We start from the raw sequence: 22,262 nt of genomic DNA, 5'->3' as shown, positions 1-22,262 counted from the left end.
ATGTATATATATATATATATATGTATATATATATATATATATTTATTATATATATTACACTCTGTATAAGTATATGCATGCATACATATATACATATAATTTATTGTTGAAAAAATTGTAGAATAAATTTTCTGCGAATATAATCTGTTATGTATGCATAATTATGTAATTCATATATATTTATTCGTAATTTGGGAACTATTAAGATATCCAACTGGTATTAAATCCTTGACATTTATATTTAGATTCTGTCAAAAATTATGAATTAATTTATAGTAAATTTAAAAAGAGAAGCATTAAATTATCTTGTTATGTCATTTCGTTCAATCAGTTCCATTTATTCTATTTATTTATTTATGTATTTATCCTATGAATTAAATAAATAAAATATCCTATGATTGACACAAATGAAATAAATTTTAATAAAATTAAAATATTAATTAAAAAATTAAAATATTTTATGGAGGAGCTACATAAAAAATAAAGAAACAATGGGTTTTTTTAAACATTTATACCTTTTTCTGTAGCCTAATTGTAGACGAGATGGAATCAAGTGAGTAATCTTAATTTCGTTAAATAGTTAAAGAGAAAAAGATTTTTAAGATTCTTATTCGCAAAAAAATATTTATGATAATAGATGCATTATTTTTTTACTGTTTTTTCTAATATATTTTTTAATATATTTCTTATATAATCTTTTTTATCTCCACATATACAGACTTAGGTTTCCTTATTTAAAATTCAAACTTGAATTATACATATTTTATCTAACAAAATTATTAATTTTAGATTTTAAATAGAATTGAGCCGGAACACGACAAATCTGCAATGTCAAGCCGACTCACGGTAGAAGCAGAGCAAGCTCTGGAAAACTTCCACCACGTTCCAAAAATCAGTATAATACTTTTAACTCTCACTCGAGAGTATATCAGATATTAAGCTGATAAGAACAGATACTACACTTTGATCTTAGCCAACAGGCCGAGAAGCGATGTTACATATCACTTTTCAATATATATTTATATTCTTTTTGAAGAATTTCACTTGTGAGAGGCATGCAAGTTAATTTGCCCTCTAGTGATAGAATATGAAAATAATATTTTATATTACATTTTATATTACAAAAATTGATAAAAAATGTTTTAATAATAATAATTTGTTTTGTTTTGTTTTATAAATGAAAAAAAATGCAAAAATATTAATTTGAAAATATAATAATATTAATAAAAGTTTCTATATTCTTTTTTGGGGATGTAAATTATATATATTAAGTTATATTAGTTTTTAAGAGAAATGTTTCTTTCAAAAAATCAAGAATAAAATTCATAAACAATATTTTTCATTTATAGAATTAATTTATAAAAGATTTTTATTAAATTATAACAAAATTTTTTTAAGCTTTCATTTTAACATTATTTATATATGTATAAATATATATATATATATATACAGCAAAAATTTTGTAACATTTGTAAACTAGAAATTCTTAAAATAATTTCAAACAATATTTTTCTTTGCAAAAACTTTTATTTTACAGCTTTGTAATAAATTATTTTATTTGTAGCTTTGTAATAAATTATTAATAAAAAAAGACTGGTTATTCATGAAGTATATAATCTAAGTAAGTCGCGATGATAGTATTGACTATCGACTATATAGCATTATGTATATATATATATGTATGGCGTAAAATCTTATATCTTATTTTGTATACAACTGTTATTTTATTAAATAAGATAATTTTTTTTTAAAGTTTTGATAAATACATTAAAGAAGAACATTATTATATTTCTTAATAGTACATTATGCATATTTTTGTTATAAAATTCTTATAGTAAAAAAATGTGAACATATTAATATAAACTATTATTCATTGGAAAAATATATTCATAAAAAAGTATGATTAAAAATTAATTAATCTTAAAATTAAAATCTATTATGAAATTAGAATTCGAGTGTCAATGTACTTTTACATATATCTAAATTAAAAAAAATATTTTTCGAATAATGTTTTCCAAGGTTAGGTTTATTTTACGACAAAACATTTTAGGAAAAAATATTAATCAATCATATAAATTTTTGATAATTGGTAATAATAATAATTATCTACGAGATTCGGTTGCAAACAATTTAACATATTTGTCACAAAAAAAACAGAAAAACAAAAAGAATTATTCTCTTCTATTCATCGTTTCTTGTTTTATAACCAGTCTTATTGTTTGGAATGGGTAAGCTTTTCTTTTAATAATATATAACAATGTTTTCTTAATTGTCGTTCATCTCTCCATATTTTTAACAAATGATTTAACAAATTTCAATAAATATAGGAAAACAATGTATTATTTTATTATTTGAACAATTAATTTTATGTTTGAATGTATTTCATTAATTTTAAAAAAATTTTATGTTTTCTTGTAAAGGATTTTATATATTTAACAATATACTTTTTTATGATATTACTTTTTTACTATTATATCAATTGTAAAGAAAAAAATAAGTTGAAATATTAATGATAGTTAAATATGAATGTAAATTAATTATTATTCAATATCATTGTTTAATATATTTAAAAAAATTTATCAACATATCAATAACTCTATATATTTTAACATATTTAATCTTTAATTATAAATTTTAATATATAATATAAATAATTTTGTTTTAATTGCAATTGACATCAATTATATATTAATATTTCTTTATAATATTATTTTTTCTATATTATTTATTATTATTCATTATTTTTTATGTTAGTTTTTAATTAATTTTTTTATATTTTCAAATTAGATAATAAAAATCATAGACTTTGTAATTCTTTATCAATATAGTTTAATAAATTTGCAGCTATTTTAATATTTTCATAAATTAAACAATTCAAATAAATTATTAAACTAAAATATTTAACAATACATATATAATTTGTAATGTGTTTTCAAAAGAAAATTATCATTATTCCAATTATTTAATAATTTCATAAACTTTTATTTTTTTTTATATTTTATTTCAGAAAGAAAAAATATTCTACGGTAATTGCTGCTGAAATGATCATCAATGAAGAATCAAATGATGAAAGTAAAAATGAACAATTGGATGAAATGCAAGAGGATAAAAAGAAAAAAAAGAAAAAGGAAAGGATTGGTTTTCGTGATAGAAAGGTTAGTAATAAATCTCATTCAATGAAAGATAAATAATGAAATCATGATTGAATTGAAATTATTTAAAGATATATGTAATAAATTTATATATATATTTAAAATTATCTTAAAATTGTAAATTATATCAATGATTTCTATTTTATTATATTATCAATATTATTATTGCATTATATTATATGCATTATATAATGTAAATTGTATAATGAAAAATGTTTATATTAATATTTTATAGAAAATTTAATTATTCGAATCGCAATTGATATTTGAATTATGATTCAAATAAAGAATTCGACGAAATAAGGAATTTGACTGTTAATACATTATGTGATTCTTGAACTTTGTAAATTTGTTCAATATTTATGTATTCTTTATTTATGTATTCTATATTTATATATTATATATTTATATATTTCTAAAAATATTTCCTTAAAAAAAATCTGTTTCTTTTCAATAGAAAATTCAATTACGAAAATTCGCTAGTTCATATAACTATGTTTATATGAAATATTCGCACATTTGTGTTCAAATATCGCATGGCATAAAATAGATAATATATTATTATTATAATTTAATGATTTTATATTAATTAAATATTTTATAAGCTGAAGAAAGATAAATAATAAAAAAGAAAAATATTTATTACCGTAGTAATTATAAAAAAATTAGAAATTTAGAAGAAATTAAAAAAAAGAAAATAAATGGCAAGAATTATATTAAAAATTTTTACTAATTAATCCTTTTATCTGAATTTATGAATAAAATGAAAATAAAAAGAGCACATAAAATTGTTAAAAAATATATTAATTATTATATTAAATATTATTTTATGTAATAACACTTTATAAAAAAACAAAGTTCTTAACAATTAGTTAATAATTTAAATATAATTATATATATCCATATGTAAATAAAATTAAAATTAATTCGTCATTTTTAAATCATACATTTAACTCAGGAATCTTATTCTTTCGTAAGAATATTATTTATTGGATTAGTTTGCTTACTCGACGTAATTTATATATTTATATAATATTTAGAAAAAGAAATATAAGCCCCTATATCATTTATTTTCAATAATAAATTTCTAAATTAAATTAATTTTATTATTAGGAATAATTTTTGCAAGAAAATTTAAAGATATTTAAGAGAAGATATTTTAAAATCGAACTACGTTTTTATTAATAGATATTTATTACAAATATTGTATAGATACATCTTTTTACAACTTCATACAATTTTAAATAATATACATGTATTACAGATTATAGAATATGAAAATCGTCTGAGAGCATATTCGACTCCTGATAAAATTTTTCGTTACTTTGCAACCATAAAAGTATCGAGTTTAGAGGGTACTGAAATTTATATGACACCTGATGACTTTTTAAGATCAATCACTCCTGACATGAAACAACCAGACGGTATTATTTTGTTCCCATTTATAATAACTTTTTTTTTATTCCTCTTTATTACTTAATTACTAAAAATATCCTATTATTTATTTATTTATCTTATAGAAATATAGATTTATTTTTTTTGATCTAATTAACATTGTGCTTCTTACGTTTGAATGAAACTAACATAAACTTTAATTTTATACCTTACTCTATTAATAACAAGTTAAATTTAATTAAAATTGTAAAATTGTAAAATTGTTTGAAAAAGTGCAAGTTGTCATATATTTTTTTTAATATTAATATATGGTTCGTATTATTTATGAAAATTTATTTTGTTTATAAAAATTTCATATAGTTTTATTTAAAAAAAAGGGGGGAAAAAGAAACAGTGAAATTATAAATTGCATATATTAAGATAGAAAGAAATTGTACAATAGAATGATAGATTTTGAGAAATTGTATAACATTTTTTTTTCTACCACAATTGTCCAAAATTTTGTGATTAAATTATTATAAATTATTAATTATATATTATATAAATTATTAATTAATACCGATATTAAATTATATTATATATTATATTACATATGCTCTTTTTTTATATTTAAATAGACATGTATTTTAAATCTAATGTTAATATTATAAAAATTTATTTTAGAAATTATATAATAATTATATAAATTATAAATTATATAATAAGTCATCTTAAAAATAATTATTTCCTATACAGATAATAGAGTATGAAAATCGTATAAGACACTATTCTACTCCTGACAAAGTATTTCGCTATTTTGCTACACTGCAAATGATTAACAACGACATCCATGAAATTTTTATGACACCTGATGACTTTTTAAGATCAATAACTCCTGGTGTCAAACAACCGGATGGTAATTTTTAATGAAAATCGAATTGCTGTATAGATATCAATATTTGTAGTATACTCAATTCTTGATTTGAATGCTATTTATTTTAATTTATTTATGCTGTTTCGAAAAAGAAATTATAGATATAAATTTAATCTCTGTAGATGAACATGTTTTTGAGATTGTTAATTCTTAAAAAAAATTTAATTTCGTTATTCTTTGAAAAAAATATTTTTACTGTTTATAAATTCAAATACAAAACATCAAGTATTTATAATACTTTATTTATTTACGTACAAATATGTATAAGCATGTATATGCATAAATTATATATATGCATAAATATTTATATAAATATATACTTATGTATAAATTATTATTTATATATTATTGAATTGAATATATTATATTATTGAATTATTGAAGATTATTGTTTCCTGATTCTTGAGATGTCCTATATTCATTCATCTAAAGAGATATATTCGCGTCCAGAGATATTTTCATCAATATTTAATTGTTAAAAATTAAAAAATAAATTTAAAAATGCTTTTTTTTGTTTTATTTTTAAATATAAAAATAAAAGAAAAACATGAAAGAAATAAAAATAAAATATGAATCGAGAAATGAGTTTACATAAATTATTAAATGTTTTTTTCTTTTTCAATTAATGTAAATAAATTAAAATAAATATTTCGTTGTTTTTTTTATATATACATTTATTATTATTATTTTACATATATCACTTGAATTTTTTATTTCATAATTATAGTTTTGTTATCATTGATTTTACACATTATATGGATGATATATTTGCATGTTAAATGTATGTTTTTTGAAAAATATTTTCTTAAATATCTTTTTATGTATTTATATTTATTTACAATATTTTTCAATGATGTAATTATTTTTAGGTCTTGGGCTGGATAAATATAAACGCTATGATCCTAAAGTAAGTCAAGTTTTAAATTCAATTCAGATTATTAAATTAAATAATTTATTTTTTACATATTACATATTACAAAAATAAAATAATTTTACATTTAAATATTTTACATTTAAATTTTAAATTATATATATAGAATTTTTACAATTATATATTTATTCTATTATTATTTTATTATTAAAAATTAGATGTAAAATTTTACATTGTTTATTTATTCTTAATCATTTAAAAATAAACAATTTTTAATGTGTAATATATAATAATATATAATAATCTCTGTGTATATTTTAATGCATATATATTTATTAATATTATGTTTATCTATTTTTTATAGAATGTTCATACAAGATTAGAATTGACCTTAGATGAAGATAGTATTTTTTATAAACTTGGAAGCGCTGGTTTAATTACTTTTTCTGATTATATATTTCTGCTTACTGTATTATCTAGTAAGTTATATATATATACATACATAAATATATATATTACATAAATATTACATAAATAATATTATTAAAAATATATTATTATAAATTTTATTTCTTTTTTCAAATAGATTTTTTAAACTAGATTATTATAAATTAATATTTCTAAAACAATAATTTTTCATTTTAAGAAATTTTTCTATAGCTTCCAGAAGACATTTCGAAATTGCCTTCAGAATGTTTGATTTTAATGGAGATGGTGATGTGGATTCTGAAGAATTTGGAAAAGTTGCTACATTAATTCGTCAACAAACCAGTATTGGTAATCGACATCGTGATCATGTTGCTACTGGTAATATGTTTAAAGTGAGTAAAAAATTATTTGCAATTTTATAATATTTTATATATATTTTTTTAGATATCTATCTAAAATATATAATCTGTTTATCTAAATATATAAGATACTGAATATGAAGAAATATTTTAATTGTATGCTTTCAAGGAAATCAGGATGCTATTTAATAATTAACTTTGCGAATTTTAGAAATGTTTACAAAAATTTTGGATTTTTAAATTAAAACCGATATTTTTTATTGTATATACAATTATTAATGCTGTTGAAACATTTTTTTCGAAATATTAATTAAAACTAATTTTTGTACAAACAAGATATAATTATTTATAAAAATTGACCTTTCAAATTGATATTTCAATACATATTTCATCAAATTGCGAACATAACTTGTAATATTATTGAATATCATATTTTGAATCCGGAGAAAAAATCGCAAAAAAAAATATTTTAAGATTGCTTGAATTTCGCCAGGAAAAGGCATGCCAAAAATGCATAATAGAATATTTCATGATATTTTGTGATAATCGTGATATTTGGAATGAATTGATGAAATTTCATTGTTAATTATTATTGGCAATAACCAATCAATGTGCATTCCAAGAAATAGCGAAGAAAATTTTATATAAAAATGATGTCAATTTAATAAAAGCATTTATGAGAATAATTTGTAATTACATTTAATGTAATTACGCGCGCGCGTATATGTGTGTGTTTATACACTCGCCTGAGATCTATGAGATATTTCTATTAATTATCTTTAATTTTTAGGGTGTTAATTCAGCATTAACTACATATTTTTTTGGATCAAATATGAAAAAAAAGTTAACAATTGAAAAATTTTTGGATTTTCAACAGCAATTGCAAAAAGAAATACTTAGTTTAGAGGTAAATTTTTCTTTATTACATTATATTGAAATTTACGTTTTTTAAAATTTTCTTCAAAATCGACGATTAATATTATTTAAATTTATTTCATTTTTGTTGATATTTCGAATTTTCCTGTATTTTAATATTTGTATTGTTATTATTGTTATAGTTTGAACGAAGAAATCCTGACGAAAATGGTCGAATTACTGAAGTAGATTTTACTGAACTATTACTCGCATATGCTGGCTATCCTGACAAAAAGAAAGCGAAAATTAGAAAAACGGTTAAAAAACGGTAATATAATAATATAATAATATAATAATTATTGTAATTAATATGAATAATATTTTTAAATAAAAAAAAATATTCAATATATATAAATATTCAAATAAATATTCAAATTCAGTATTTTAATTTTACAAATATTTCAATATTCAAATATAATATTTAATAAATCTTTTTATTTCTTTCAGTTTTAAGGATAATCCAAAGGGAATAAATAAAGATGAATATCTAAAATTCTTTCACTTTTTAAATAATATTAACGACGTGGACACGGCTTTGACATTTTATCATATTGCTGGAGCATCTATCGATCAAGGTTTTTCATTATTATTGAAAATAACATTTATATCATATATAAAAATCATAGATCAATTTAAAATAAGTTTATATTAATTATATTTTTTATTTTAAGTTTATATTAATTATTTTTAATTTTTTTATATTTCTATTTCGTTTTTAAAGTGCATTGATTTTTATTATACGGGATATTCGATTAATTATTAATAATTTAAGATCGATAAAAATATTCTTGAACACGAGCATGAATTTATACGCAAACGAATATAGTTTAATGACTCAATGATATGAACAATTTATATAAATATATTATAGTGCTTAGATAAAAAATTTATATACTATGGAGGATCTTTGAGGATTATTGTGCTCCCTTTGTTTTAATTATTTAAAACATTCATCAAAACATCAATTTCATTAATCTTAATTTTTTTTTGTTTATTTAGAAATGATAATTTAGTTAGTTATTAATTTTATTTTTTTTTTAACTTTATTAGTTAACTTTATAGTTATTTTAACTTTATTTTTGGAAATATAATGATATTTATTTATCGTATTAAAATGATTTTCAAATTATTTGTACAAAATTAAATATTTTATTATATATTTTATTTATAAACATATAATATAATGATTTGATACGTAATTTTTTTGTGATAAATAAAATTTTTAAATGTGAATTATTATTATTAAATATTTAAAATTTGAAAATTATTTCAATAATTGTTTTTTAATGAATAAATTTTGATTGTATTTAATTGCTATATAACTATATATATGTACAGTTATAGTATATATAGTATATAATATATAGTTTCTTTTTATTTTATAGCAACTCTAAAACATGTGGCAAAAACAGTGGCTCATGTTGATTTGAGTGATCATGTAATACAAGTAGTTTACACAATATTTGATGAAAATAGTAAGTTTATTTTAAATTTTATTTTAAATTTTAAATTTTAATTGAATATATAAAAGATTTGATTATTTCGTATTTCATACATTTAATATTTATATGACTAGTAAATCTATAATATTGTAATTCTTTATACATTCTTTATAATACAAATATCATTCTTCATTTAATGTTTCTTATTGAAACACGAAATAATTAATATTTGATATGGAATGAATATTAAGAATGTAATATATAATCTGGAAATTTTAATCTATTAAAATATATCTTATAGAATATTATAAATATATTGTTGAATATTTATATTATTTTGATATATTTTATATTTAGTTTGGCATAATGTGATCTCTGATATATACTCTACATATTGTGATATTTGATTAAAATAATAACATTACTTTTTGTTAATTTTCAGTGGATGGCCAATTGAGCAACAAAGAATTTGTCGCTGTAATGAAAAATAGAGTACTACGTGGACTGGAGAAGCCAAAAGATACTGGTTTTGTAAAATTGATTGAATCAATAATGAAGTGCTTAAAAATCAGTTATAATATGCATGTTGATAGTTAGATTTAAATTACTACAGCTTAAATATATTTTATAGCATTTATTAATCTAAATTTAAAATGATTTAAAATTAAAATGATTTATCTTAATAAAAGAATATCATTATTAAATGTAATATCATTACTAAATGTATAATGAATAAAAAAATAAATATTAGATTTATTTGATTTGTATTGTGTTTTGACTCATTTTTTTCGACTTGAAAAAAACATATCAATTCATCGATATCTACTTTTAAAAAAATAAAATCACAAACGAAAATAAGATAAAACAGACTTAACTAATTTAATGAATCTATGTTCTATATTCTGAAATATCAATAATATAAGTTTTGAAAAAAAAACGATGAATAATGTGTTCAATTGATATATCGTACCTCGTTTATGATTACAAATCACGAATCAAGAACAAGTATAGACAAGGAGAGGAAATGGTGAGATAGTAAAATATTGAAATTAAGGTTGCAAAGAATGTTGTAAATGAAATAGATATCGAAATAAAGGGAAGAAAAATGAAAGTAAAATAAGAATTGGTCAATCATGTTATCTATCTCAAGTGTCAAAGACATATTTTCAAATGCAATATAAAATTAAAGATGAATGCCATCTCTTGAAAGTTAAAGATATTTTTTTAAAATTGACCTTTCGTGTTGATCTTCAATTTTTATTTTATCTTATATTTTTCTACTATTTGCTGTCCTTTCTATATGTATTTCAATTGTTGCAGTCTGGAAATGGCATTGATTCTTGAATTTTTATCCTATATTTGTCCCATCATTTCGTTTCCTTTCCTTGTCTATATCTTTATTTTTGGCGCGTGACTATATAAAATACGAGAATCAATTTGATACACATCGTTTCTCTTTCAAAGTTACAATGTGTCTTAATCTTTGATATAAATATTTTATCAATTATAATCTATATATCTCTCGAATAGAGATCTCTAGGATAAGAATCTTGCAAAATATAATATATATATATAAATGATATATATATATATATAATAATATATATATATATAAATGATATAAATGATTATATATATACATATATATAAATGATATATGATGTAAATATTTTTTATAGAAGGAATTATTTAAGAATAGTGTTATGGGATTTAAGCGAACGAAAGCTTGAGGATCATATGTGTCTATAAGATATCTAAAATTTTATTATTATTATCGTATAAAAATTGGATAAATGCTCAAATTTAATCAAATATTATTATTATTGTTATTATTATTATTATTATTGCTTTACTTTTTATATATTAAAAATATGAGTGTTTTTATCAGTTTTATTTAATATTTGCATAATTTATGAATATGTATATATAATATCAATTTTTTCATTAATAACTTCATTATTAATTTTTTATTTTTCAAATTCGACATGATTTAAAAGTGAAGTTTTATTAAAATTATTGAAAATAAATAAAAATAAAATGTGAAATATTTTGAATGAATTTTAATATGTTGCATAATCATTATATGTGGCTATGAATATATATATATATATATATATACATATCAATTCATATCATATATATCAATTCTTTCATCAATAACTTCACTATTAATATTTTATTTTTATCAAATGAAATTCGATTTAAAGCTGTGAAGTTATTGAAAATAAATAAAAACAAAATCTGAAATATTTCGAATGAATTTTTATCGTGGCAATCCTTATACGTGGTTAAATATAAATATAAATTATTATTATTAAAATATAAATTACGTAATAAATTGCAAATCTATGCGTGCTATACAATTATTATCAAAGGTCATTAAGACATGTCATTGCAATTCTCCTGTGTACAGAATGTAAATAATCTCTTTGTATTACTCAGTTGCATTTTTCCTAAAATAATTGATATTCATGAGGAATATACATTATTATTATTATTATTATTAATTCGAAAGAATAATTTATGATAACTTATGACCTCTGAGCGAAGATTAATCTTGATAAACTTTTCATTTATAGTGTACCGAACGAGGTTCTCATGAATCATTACGAATATTTTGGTCAGTTAAATTCTACGAAGATTTTACTTAGAATGATGAAAACCTTACATAATAACGTTAACGATACCGTCAAAGAGTCTCTTTACGGTGTAATATATGCATTTCCGCAATTGGAATATCAAGTAGCTCACAAAGTTGTTCTTATGCCAAAGGTGTGTATATAACCTTATACATATTTAACATTGTTATATAATGTAACGCAAAAAATAATTTGTCGTAAGATATTTTATATTAAATAAACTTATTAATAATATATTATATTGTATATCGCAGCTTCGAGATCGAAGAAAAGTATCTCTAATATGTGGTGGCGGAAGTGGACATGAACCTTTTGCATCAGGTAAGAAAATATCGAAAATATTTATCTGTATAATTATTAAATATTTTATATATATAAATTTATTTTCTTTTTTCTTTTTGCTAGTAAATATAAAAATATGAAAATATCTCTCTTAAATTGATTTATATACAAATTCTGTAAAATTTATAATATATATTTATAAAGGTAATATAAAAGGTAATTTGAATTAAGTACATACATTAAGCATTTGTATTATTGAATCGATAATTCTATAAAAAACTAAGAATTTGAATATTACGTGATATATTATGCAAATGAGAAATTTCATTTATATAATTCTTGAATGGATTATATATATATACTCTTCAATGGATTATATATAATCCAATAATCCAATGAATTATATATAAAACGGACGCTTTCTAAATATTTAACTATTAAATATCTGCAAAATAATATAAAAACAATATAAAAAGCCGAAAATTTTTAATTCAAATTCTCTAAAACTCAAATTCAGACATGAATTTCTTTTTTTTTTTTACTTTTTAAAACATTGAAATTAATATTTTATAAAAATCATAATTAAATATATATTAAATATATATAATAGCAAATTATAAGTAAATGATGAAATTGTTTTAAATACTTCCAAGGTTACGTTGGTAATGGTATGTTGGCTGCAGCTGTAGCAGGTTCGATATATTCTGCACCACCATCGGAACATGTTTCTTATGCTATCAATCGTGTTTCCGAATACAATAAAAGTAAGTTGAAAAATTTCATGGATTTTTAAATTCATTTTATCGTTTTATAAATTAAAAACTTGTTATCATTATTTATGAAATAAGTAAATATTTATTATATATAAATCAATATATGTATATATATTCTTACTTTAATTCTTACTTTAGAAAAAATTTCAATAATACATTGATAAAATTTTCGATACATATAAGTTTTTAATTTTTTTTTTTTGTTTTCATCAAATTTTTATCTCAATTCGCGATAATTCCTTTCTGTTCTTCGTTATCATTTTATTTTTCATATTAATTTTTGATATTAAGAACCTATGGATCTATACGATTATAGATAAATCACATATCGATAATGGCATTGCTAACACTTGCTGTGAATATTTATTTATTTATTTATTTACTTCAACAAGAAAATCTTTTTGTATGTAATAAAATTATGCAAATCAACGATTTTATTTATTTAATGATAATAAATATATATTCCTCTATCAAGAAATTATATACAGCATACATAATTTAACAGAATAAATTAAATTATTAATTTAATTCATATTTTTATTTTTATTTTTTGATATATACGATGTATATTTCGTTTTTTATATAATCAATCATGAAATATTATTTAAAATCCAATATATTATAATTTATAATCGTGATATATTGTGTTAAAAACCAGCTAGATAAAATGTCTTTATATCTTATAGATACAAATATCCTTTAACTTATTTAAATTAACATAATTAAATTACAATTTAAGATAATTATTACGAATGTAAGGCTAATATTAATTCATATAATAAACAAAAGAGAAGGAAATTTCGTGAAATTTAATATTTTAATGCGATGATTCAATTTAATAAAAATCTCATGGTGCGAAAAAATATTACAAGTATATTTATTGAATTAAAAATATTAAAATTATTAATTTTTTGATTTCTCGATAATAAAATTCAAACCAATATATATGTGAATACATATGTGAATAAATAATATATTTTTTAGCTGGTGTCTTAGTAATCGGTCTGAATTATACTGGAGATTGTCTTAATTTTGGAATAGCAGTCGAGAAAGCTAGACAAAAAGGTATAAAGGTAAAGAAAAAAAAAATTTATCTCGTTTTATATCATTTGTATTCCCGTATGGCAATATATTATTTTTTTGTAATTATTTTCGCGAGTTAGATTTTGTTACTAAAATCACAAGATGTTTTTTTAATATTTATTTACTTACACATTACATATTTCAAATTGTAGAAAAAATTTTGTCTATAATATAAATATGTGTGCATATATATATATACATAATGTACATATATATGTACAATGTAATTCTCATTATTCACACATATTTTTTTTTTTTTACTATTTACATCAAAATTATTTATTTTTGGATGTGACAGGTTTCTTTTTCTTTTATAAAAATTTAAATTTTTCCATTTACATATTGAACTCGTTCCGTTCTTTTTTTATTTTAGGTTGCAAATCTAAATGTAAACGAAGACTGTAGTATACCGGAAAAAGATCAAAGTCGAGCTGGTAAACGTGGTTTAACTGGAGTTGTATTTGTGATTAAAATAGCTGGTGCATTAGCGGAAGAAGGATTACCACTTGAAACAGTATATAAAACTGCACACGATGTTTTGGATAATTTAGCTACTACTTCGGTTGGATTGACCGCATGTGCAATACCAGGTCAGTTTAATGTTAAGGGATGTTCCATTGGAATATGATATATATATATATATATTAAAACAATTTATTTTGAGTTGAAAAAGATGTTGGCCATTATAATTTGAATCAAATTCGATTTTTATGGGAAAAAATTTATTGAAGAAAAAAAGAATATCACTTTTATTTATCATATATCAAGATCTCTTTTCAAATTGTAATCAACAATTCAGTGAATTACGATAAAAAATATAAATGGTATGATCGCAATTATGCTAAATATCAAAGTGAGATCGAAAGAAAATGAAAAATCGTTGTTTACATTTTTTACTATATCTTGAATAGAATTAAAAAGCAAATAAAATAAATTGTAAAACTAAATTATAAAACTATATATTATATGTTACAGGCCAACGTCGAATGTTCGAACTTGCAGAAGATGAGATCGAAGTTGGAATGGGAATTCACGGAGAGGCTGGATATGAAAAAACGAAATTAAAACCATCGTATGACATAGCTTCATTGATGTTGGACCGCATAAGCAACGTACTATCTTTAAAAAGTGGAGATTCAGTTGCAGTTATTATTAATAATTTTGGAGCATTAAGTCAATTGGAACAAGGAATAGTAGCTCACGATGTGGTTAAAGTACTTCGTAAGAAAAAGATTAAATCTTCGTATATATTATTTTTTTATAATACTATTTAGAAAAAAATGAAAAAATAATTGTGATAGAGACAATATAAATAATACATATCATTACCGTAATAATAACGAATATACAATACAATTATTTATAATCGATTATTCAAATTATAGAAGAAAATATATACATATAATATATACATCATTTGAAAATCATTACTGGCAAATTAGTATATGTACAATATAAAGTTTTCAAAACAACTTTATATTAATGCATTCTTTATTATTATTATCAATATTGCATTCGATTTATATTTGATCATTTCATTAATTTTTCTGATAACTATACTATTATATGGTAATCATGGTATATGCAAATTTGAAAAAATTGAGATCGATGCGTATATTTTGATATCATTTTATACAAAATTTTCTTTTTTTTGTCAATTTTCTTTTTGATCTAATTATGTATCTAATACATATAAATATGATTCATTTAATCGATCGATATAACTTGATACTTTTGTTTTTTATTCGAATCAGGCAATATGAATGTAAATCCTGTTCGAGTATATTGGGGAATGGTGATGACATCATTAAATAGCGCTGGAGTACATGTTACGCTTCTAAAATTACCTGACAAACATAAAAGTCTTTTTCTTAAATGTCTCGATGCACCAACTGATGCACCAAAATGGCCAGGTAGCAAGTTTAGCGTTCCTATAGAACCATCAGAACCGATCATTCAACATGAAGTAATACGAAAAGTAGATCAAATTGGTATAGAAATTCCTTCAGATTTACAAGGTTTATTAAAACATTGCTTAAAAAATGCTTGCGAGAATGCGATTAAAGAAGAAGAACATCTAAACGATTTAGATAGAGGATGCGGAGACAGTGATGCGGGATCAACACTTAAGAGACTTGCCATTAGTACGTATTTTCCGTATTGTAAAAATAAATAAAAAAAAATTATTTTTGTTTCATTATATATTTGATGTTAATAATATCAAATATATAATTTTTTTCGTTTAATCCGAAGCAATTCGATTTGATATATTTCGTTTGGATATTTGTATTTATTTATTTATTTTTCAGGGACTTTGTTAAATTTAGATAAATTACAGTTTTCACATCCAGCGTCGGCATTTCTTGAATTAGCGCATATAGCCGAAGAAGAAATGGGTGGTGCATCCGGAGCATTATATTGTTTATTTTTTACTACTATTAGCACTCAATTAATTTCACCTATAAACAAAAATTGGACAGAAATTTGGGCTCATGCGTTTCGTACCGCTTTAAATAGTTTAACGCAATATGGAAAAGCGATGCCAGGAGATAGATCTTTGGTTAGTATTATATTATAATCTAGAAAAGTCATTTATGTTAAATTGTTGATTTATGATAAATCATAGTTTATAAATTTTTTTTATGCGATAAATTTTTATAATTTTATTATTTTATATTGAATAACTAATTGATTTGTAATTTATAAAATTCATCAAAAGAATTGAATTCTATATACTAGCAATATTCATATATAAATTAAATTATAATTTATTTCAATAGTATTAATACATAAGAAAATGATTATGAAATGTTGATCAAAATACAAAGTTTATTTGTCATTATTGTTTAATTAGAATTATATATTTAATTATTAATTAAAATTCCTAATTGTATCATAATTCTAACTTTAATACACTACGATTTTGAAATTTATAAAATGATAATTATTAGAAATCATAATTTTATTATTGATATTATTATTCTTTTCTATTATTATAGATTGATCCACTTAATGCTCTTTGCGATACTCTTGATAGAACGGTACACAAACCATTAGGAGAAATTTGTGACGCGTTACGTATATCAACTTGGCAAGCGTGTGAGGCCACAAAACATATGAAACCTATGTAAGCGTAATTATATAATATAATTTTTTCATTTTTTTTTCCTATCATGTATCATTTCATATTTATACATAAAAATATGTAATTTTTCTACATTTTTCCTTTGATAATTTTGTTCTGCTTGTTGTGTTATTCAATCTAATAGTAGAAAAAAAAAATAATTATTTTAATTTTAAAATAAAGAAAAATTATCATATATATGAAAAAGGTTTTTAAATTATATATAAAAAACGATATATATTGATTCATATATTGAACAATATATATTGAATCAAAAAATATTATTAAATATTAAAAAAAATATTATATATTCTTAAACATATATATATATAGTTTTTAGTATAGTTTTTAATAATTTGTATGTTATTTTTAGATTAATCATTTTATTTAATTTGTGTTACAGGGTAGGGCGTGCTAGTTATGTAAAACAAGCTAAATATTTACAAAACGTCGATGCTGGTGCATTTGCAGTTGTAACTTGTGTCAATGCTATTACAGATGTACTTAAAAATTTCCATTTTTCCAAATAATAATAATAATAATAATAATAATAATAATAATAATAATAATAATAAATAAAAAATAAATATTGTAATAAAAAATCTGTTAATTTTCTATAGATATATTATAAAAAATTAATATAAAAATTAGATATAAATTGTAAAAAAAATTTTCAAACATTTTTAATAATTTTGCAATAAAAAGAATATATTTCTATTTAATTTTACATAATAATACAAATATTACATAATATTATATTAAAAAAAAATTAATTTCTTCCACCACCATGTTTCATTGTGATAAATAAAAAAAAAGAAATTAAAAATAAAAATTTTTAATATTTTGTACCAAAATACTACTAAAATATTATTAAATACTATTATTATTAAAATATTATATATTATATTATAATATATTATATATATTATTATTAAATCTTAAAATACATGTGCTAAATGCAACATGTATATTAAGGAAATAAAAAATCTATATTTTAAATATAAATATATATTATAAAAAATTTTTTATTCTTAAAAATAAAAATTTTGCATTCTATTCACTGTACAGAATATATTATTAAATCGAGAATGTAATGCATATATTTTATATTAAAGATTAAAACACAGTATAGTTTTAAAAGTGAAAATAAATTGTGATAAAAATATTAATTAAAATCTCATATTTTGTCTCTAATCAAGCTCTAGAAGAATATATATAGATTAGGAGAAAAAATGATGGGAAAAAATTTAGAGACAGATTAAAAATTCGAGAATTAGCCATCTTCAGATGAATGCTTCAAATGAAACATATATAAAAAGATAAATAATGAGACATAATGAGAAAAAGATAAAAATAGAGTAGAAATTGATCGTCAATATTTTTGAAGAGATATTTTTGGTATTAATTCTCAATTTTAACTTATTCTATTTTATTCTATTTTATCTTTTTTGTTTGATGAATTGTTTTTATAAATAAATATGAAGAGATGGATTAATGATCCATTCTTATCTTATCTCTATTTACTATTCTTTCCATGTTTGATTTCAATGTTTTTATTCTACCTCTGTCTTTTTTATCCTATCATGTTTTCCTTCTTGTCTATATTTGGTCTGGAAATTTATGAGATTGAAGATCTGATATTCTTTTGATTAACTTCTTTGTAAAATATAAATTTGTAATGTGAAAATAAAATAAAAAAATATTTATAAAATATCAAAACATAAAAATATGTATATATAATGATTATGAATTATATATATATATATATATATATAAAATATGTAACGATTAATATGTCAGATCAAACATCGACGTCATTGAAAAATATATATATATATATATATATATTCTTATTTACTTACATATTTCGATATCTTCTCATTTTATAATTTATCAACTATAGAATAACAATATTGTATTTCAACTTTCACATTGTTCGATAATGTTGAAACAATGAGAGCGTGAAACAGGAACGGTTTTCGGATAGATTAGTTTGAATTGAAACTTGATCGATGATACATTAGCTTTTACTCTTTATAATCATTTCCGATAAATTTTAATATGTTTAAATTTTTTTATTTATATTTTCACATAATTATTCTCGTTATTACAAGTGTTTCGAAAAAGGAATATAAACTTCCTTCAGGTAATCTGTTTTATCCTTTTTTTTTTAATTTTAAATATTATAATTGTATAATATAATATAATAATATAATATTTGATCATAATAAAGGGAATAAAAAAGCAAAAAAAAAAAATTAAAAAAAATTTTATCCTTCTATATATAATGGCTATGATTTATAATTATTCTAACGGAAAATTTTGATTTCTGAAAAAATAACATGATTCCTATATATATTTTTACTGTTATAAGAATATATATTTATTATTATATGAAAAAATAAATAATTATATTATTTTTTTATGAATATAACTCTTTAATATTATTTTTCTTCGTGATTTCCAATTTAAAAAAAACAAGTATTCCAGTTAATATTATAATAATAGAATAATTTTTAACAAGATTTTTTAACAAGAAAAATGAAATTTTAATCAACGAGTGAACTTATTAATTATGATATTAAAAACGATAAAAATAAATAAGTATTTCAATTAATTTTTTATAGTTCACGAATTAGATAATTATTATAATAATTATCCAAGATATGAAAATTATAGTGCAAATTTACAGATGTAGTCGAAAAATTATGGAGAAAGTCAACCGATGAAAATTACGGAGGAAATGCAATGAAGAAGCAACTATTCCAGTTAGTACTATTATACTATTAAAACATTTAATGTCTCGAGAATAATTCAATAATTTAATTATAATAAGAAGAAAAAAAAGGCGATTAATTAATTAATATTATTTATTACGAAAAAAAAATTTTTTTAAAGGGATTGTTCGATTTCACAATAACGCGTGAAAATTAGATATTTTTGAAAAACTTAGCTTTTTCAAAGAAATAAAATTAAAGATTAAAATCATAAAAACGTATAGAAGAAGCGAGAAGCGAATTTCTTTTTAAATCGAAATCTTATTATTTATAGATCATTTATAGATTTTCTTCGTATTTTTATGTCGGATAATATAAAGGAAAAAGAAAAAAATAGGATCGATTTTTAATCAATTAAATGCAAATCGAAAACAATCCTTAATTATACTATATATCCTATATTAATAATCCTTAATTTTGCACGACAAGGTCGAATTGTTAAATTTGTTTTAGAGATATTTTTATAGAAGATCAAAAAGATGATAAATTACAATTTGGCTACGTTTGCGAAAATCCAATTCAATGGGAACAAAGGTTCGAAGAAAAAGATCTTTCGAATAATCGTCATCGTGGAAAGGTGAGATGATAAAAAATATTAAATTTGAATAATTAGAAGAATAGATATTTATGATATATATAAGATTTTTTAAAGTAAATAAATTTAAATTGATAAACAATTTGATTCTAATGACTATTAATTGTTATTATTCATATTGATTATGACAATGTTTTTTTTTTTAAAGAAAAAAAAAATTAAATTTGTATATAGGTTAAATGGGGCGATAAGGATGGTAACTACGGCGAACATTATTGGGACATAAATCATAAATAAATGTTGAATAATGATAATTGAAATGGAAAATAAAAAAATATTATAAAAAGAAATATTATTATGATATGCAAATAGTCAATATATGTAATGGGACTCTATGTAATGTCAATCTATGTAATCAATATGTGAAATCGACTGTATACTTATTTATTTAATATAATGTAGCAATGACCAAAATGTAAAATGTTACGATGATGTAAAATAGATTAATATTTACGAAATCGATCATTTGGAGAGAGGATTCGAGAAAAAGTATTTGGTATATTCACATGTAGGACAACCTTTATTATTCAATACAATACTAATTATAACATAATACTACGCATTATTACAATATTAATATTATTATATTGGTTGTAATCCGAGTTTTTAATGGTGTTTTTTGCGGCATGGGTGCGTGCGTGCCGTTGCGTGCATGCATGTACGCGCGCGCACTTGTGATAGTTCGTGTACAAATAAATAAATAAATACATATCTGTGTATGTATGTATATGTATACATATACATATATACATATATATATATATATATATTTATTTATTTATTTATTTATAATATCCTACACGTAGTGCATTACATGTACACGTATATATGTGTATATATGTATACGTATATGATATTTATTATACCTTTGTATTATTACGCAGTACGTGAATTTATTTTATCTTTTATATCTTATAAACTTAATTCGAATAGATATAGTGTATATAGATATATATATAGATATAGATATATATATATTTATATATCATCAGGATGGTATAAATAATATTGTATTTCATAAAAGCACTTTTTGTTGCTTATAATATTATCGTTTTCTTTCTTTAAATTATCGCATCGCTTTTTTCTTCCACAAACATATGTATTTTCCCTAATGTTTTTCTTTCACTCTATCCTTTCTTGTTATATCATCGCGACATCCACGAAGAAGTACATATACTTATTTATATTTCTTAAAAAAGTGTTTATGTTTTTTTATTTTTTTTATTTCTTTTTTATTTATTTTTTTATTTTTTTTTTTGGCTTTCTTACTAGCTTCGGAAGGAAAACTTAAGACACATTACCAACTACTTATAGATATATCGAGAATTTGAAACATTAAATATTGTTTCGCGTTGTGTATGATCGCTTTTCGATCGATCGATCGATCGCTAGATCCATCTCTCCTCCAATCACGGTGATTGAAATTCCTTTCGTGCTTCACTAATTTTAGCCATTGATTTCTTTTCGTTTTTCTTTCGTTCGTTCATTCTTTCGTTCGTTCGTTCGTTTGTTC

At 20.5% G+C, this 22,262-nt stretch overlaps 4 protein-coding genes and 1 non-coding gene across 8 annotated transcripts in view; 3 read left to right on the top strand and 2 right to left on the bottom strand.

Moving 5' to 3' along the window:
* LOC107997433 (RAD50-interacting protein 1) overlaps positions 1 to 10,963 on the bottom strand; it is a 37,574-nt gene extending 26,611 nt beyond the window's left edge. Inside the window, exon 1 of the mRNA XM_062086162.1 lies at positions 10,712 to 10,963. The gene's annotated coding sequence lies outside the window, so the exon portion shown is untranslated. The remainder of the gene's footprint in view (positions 1 to 10,711) is intronic.
* Positions 651 to 10,237, top strand: LOC107997382 (calcium uptake protein 1 homolog, mitochondrial). Of its 2 annotated transcripts, none has more exons than XM_062086164.1 (11): positions 651 to 2,228; positions 3,008 to 3,155; positions 5,283 to 5,442; positions 6,330 to 6,367; positions 6,696 to 6,810; positions 6,992 to 7,152; positions 7,910 to 8,026; positions 8,178 to 8,302; positions 8,482 to 8,609; positions 9,420 to 9,509; positions 9,919 to 10,237. In XM_062086164.1, the coding sequence occupies exons 1-11, from the start codon at positions 2,008 to 2,010 to the stop codon at positions 10,071 to 10,073; spliced, it is 1,458 nt and encodes a 485-aa protein (XP_061942148.1). In that variant the 5' UTR covers positions 651 to 2,007; the 3' UTR covers positions 10,074 to 10,237. The 2 variants fall into 2 exon arrangements, with proteins under 2 accessions (XP_061942148.1, XP_061942147.1); XM_062086163.1 differs by lacking the exon at positions 5,283 to 5,442 and adding an exon at positions 4,417 to 4,576.
* Positions 798 to 993, bottom strand: LOC114577495 (U2 spliceosomal RNA). The gene has a single exon (XR_003697639.1). It is a non-coding gene; the product is annotated as a U2 spliceosomal RNA (small nuclear RNA).
* Positions 10,964 to 11,809: 846 nt separating the features above from the next.
* On the top strand, positions 11,810 to 17,946 carry LOC107997413 (PTS-dependent dihydroxyacetone kinase 1, dihydroxyacetone-binding subunit DhaK). Its single transcript, XM_017055992.2, has 11 exons — positions 11,810 to 11,892; positions 12,056 to 12,248; positions 12,370 to 12,436; positions 13,051 to 13,161; positions 14,155 to 14,243; positions 14,627 to 14,843; positions 15,229 to 15,474; positions 16,008 to 16,397; positions 16,563 to 16,813; positions 17,253 to 17,380; positions 17,781 to 17,946. Exons 1-11 carry the CDS (start codon positions 11,825 to 11,827, stop codon positions 17,905 to 17,907), a joined length of 1,887 nt encoding a protein of 628 aa, XP_016911481.1. The 5' UTR covers positions 11,810 to 11,824; the 3' UTR covers positions 17,908 to 17,946.
* Positions 17,947 to 18,895: 949 nt separating this feature from the next.
* The window catches only part of LOC107997381 (uncharacterized), a 5,644-nt gene continuing 2,277 nt past the window's right edge, over positions 18,896 to 22,262 (top strand). The window contains exons 1-4 of one of the 3 annotated variants that reach the window (XM_062086167.1): positions 18,896 to 19,523; positions 20,070 to 20,145; positions 20,608 to 20,731; positions 20,898 to 22,262. The exon at positions 20,898 to 22,262 is cut by the window's right edge and continues 1,720 nt beyond it. In XM_062086167.1, coding sequence (XP_061942151.1) covers positions 19,439 to 19,523; positions 20,070 to 20,145; positions 20,608 to 20,731; positions 20,898 to 20,975 — 363 coding nt within the window. In that variant the 5' untranslated portion in view covers positions 18,896 to 19,438 and the 3' untranslated portion in view covers positions 20,976 to 22,262. The remainder of the gene's footprint in view (positions 19,524 to 20,069; positions 20,146 to 20,607; positions 20,732 to 20,897) is intronic. The other 2 variants (XM_062086168.1, XM_062086169.1) reach the window with 2 other exon arrangements.

Source organism: Apis cerana, linkage group LG15 (genome assembly GCF_029169275.1).
Source record: "Apis cerana isolate GH-2021 linkage group LG15, AcerK_1.0, whole genome shotgun sequence".
NCBI classification, from domain to species: Eukaryota; Metazoa; Arthropoda; class Insecta; order Hymenoptera; family Apidae; genus Apis; species Apis cerana.
This window is presented reverse-complemented; position numbering and strand designations above follow the sequence as displayed.

Bases quoted from the DNA above. Each gene is read 5' to 3' on its own strand.
- LOC107997413 (XM_017055992.2), top strand. From the start codon at position 11,825: ATGCGTGCTATACAATTATTATCAAAGGTCATTAAGACATGTCATTGC. The intron at 12,437-13,050 runs GTAAGAAAATAT...AATACTTCCAAG, and splicing joins ACATGAACCTTTTGCATCAG to GTTACGTTGGTAATGGTATG. The intron at 14,244-14,626 runs GTAAAGAAAAAA...TTTTTATTTTAG, and splicing joins CTAGACAAAAAGGTATAAAG to GTTGCAAATCTAAATGTAAA.
- LOC107997382 (XM_062086164.1), top strand. From the start codon at position 2,008: ATGTTTTCCAAGGTTAGGTTTATTTTACGACAAAACATTTTAGGAAAA. The intron at 7,153-7,909 runs GTGAGTAAAAAA...TTTAATTTTTAG, and splicing joins CTACTGGTAATATGTTTAAA to GGTGTTAATTCAGCATTAAC. The intron at 8,303-8,481 runs GTAATATAATAA...TATTTCTTTCAG, and splicing joins AGAAAAACGGTTAAAAAACG to TTTTAAGGATAATCCAAAGG.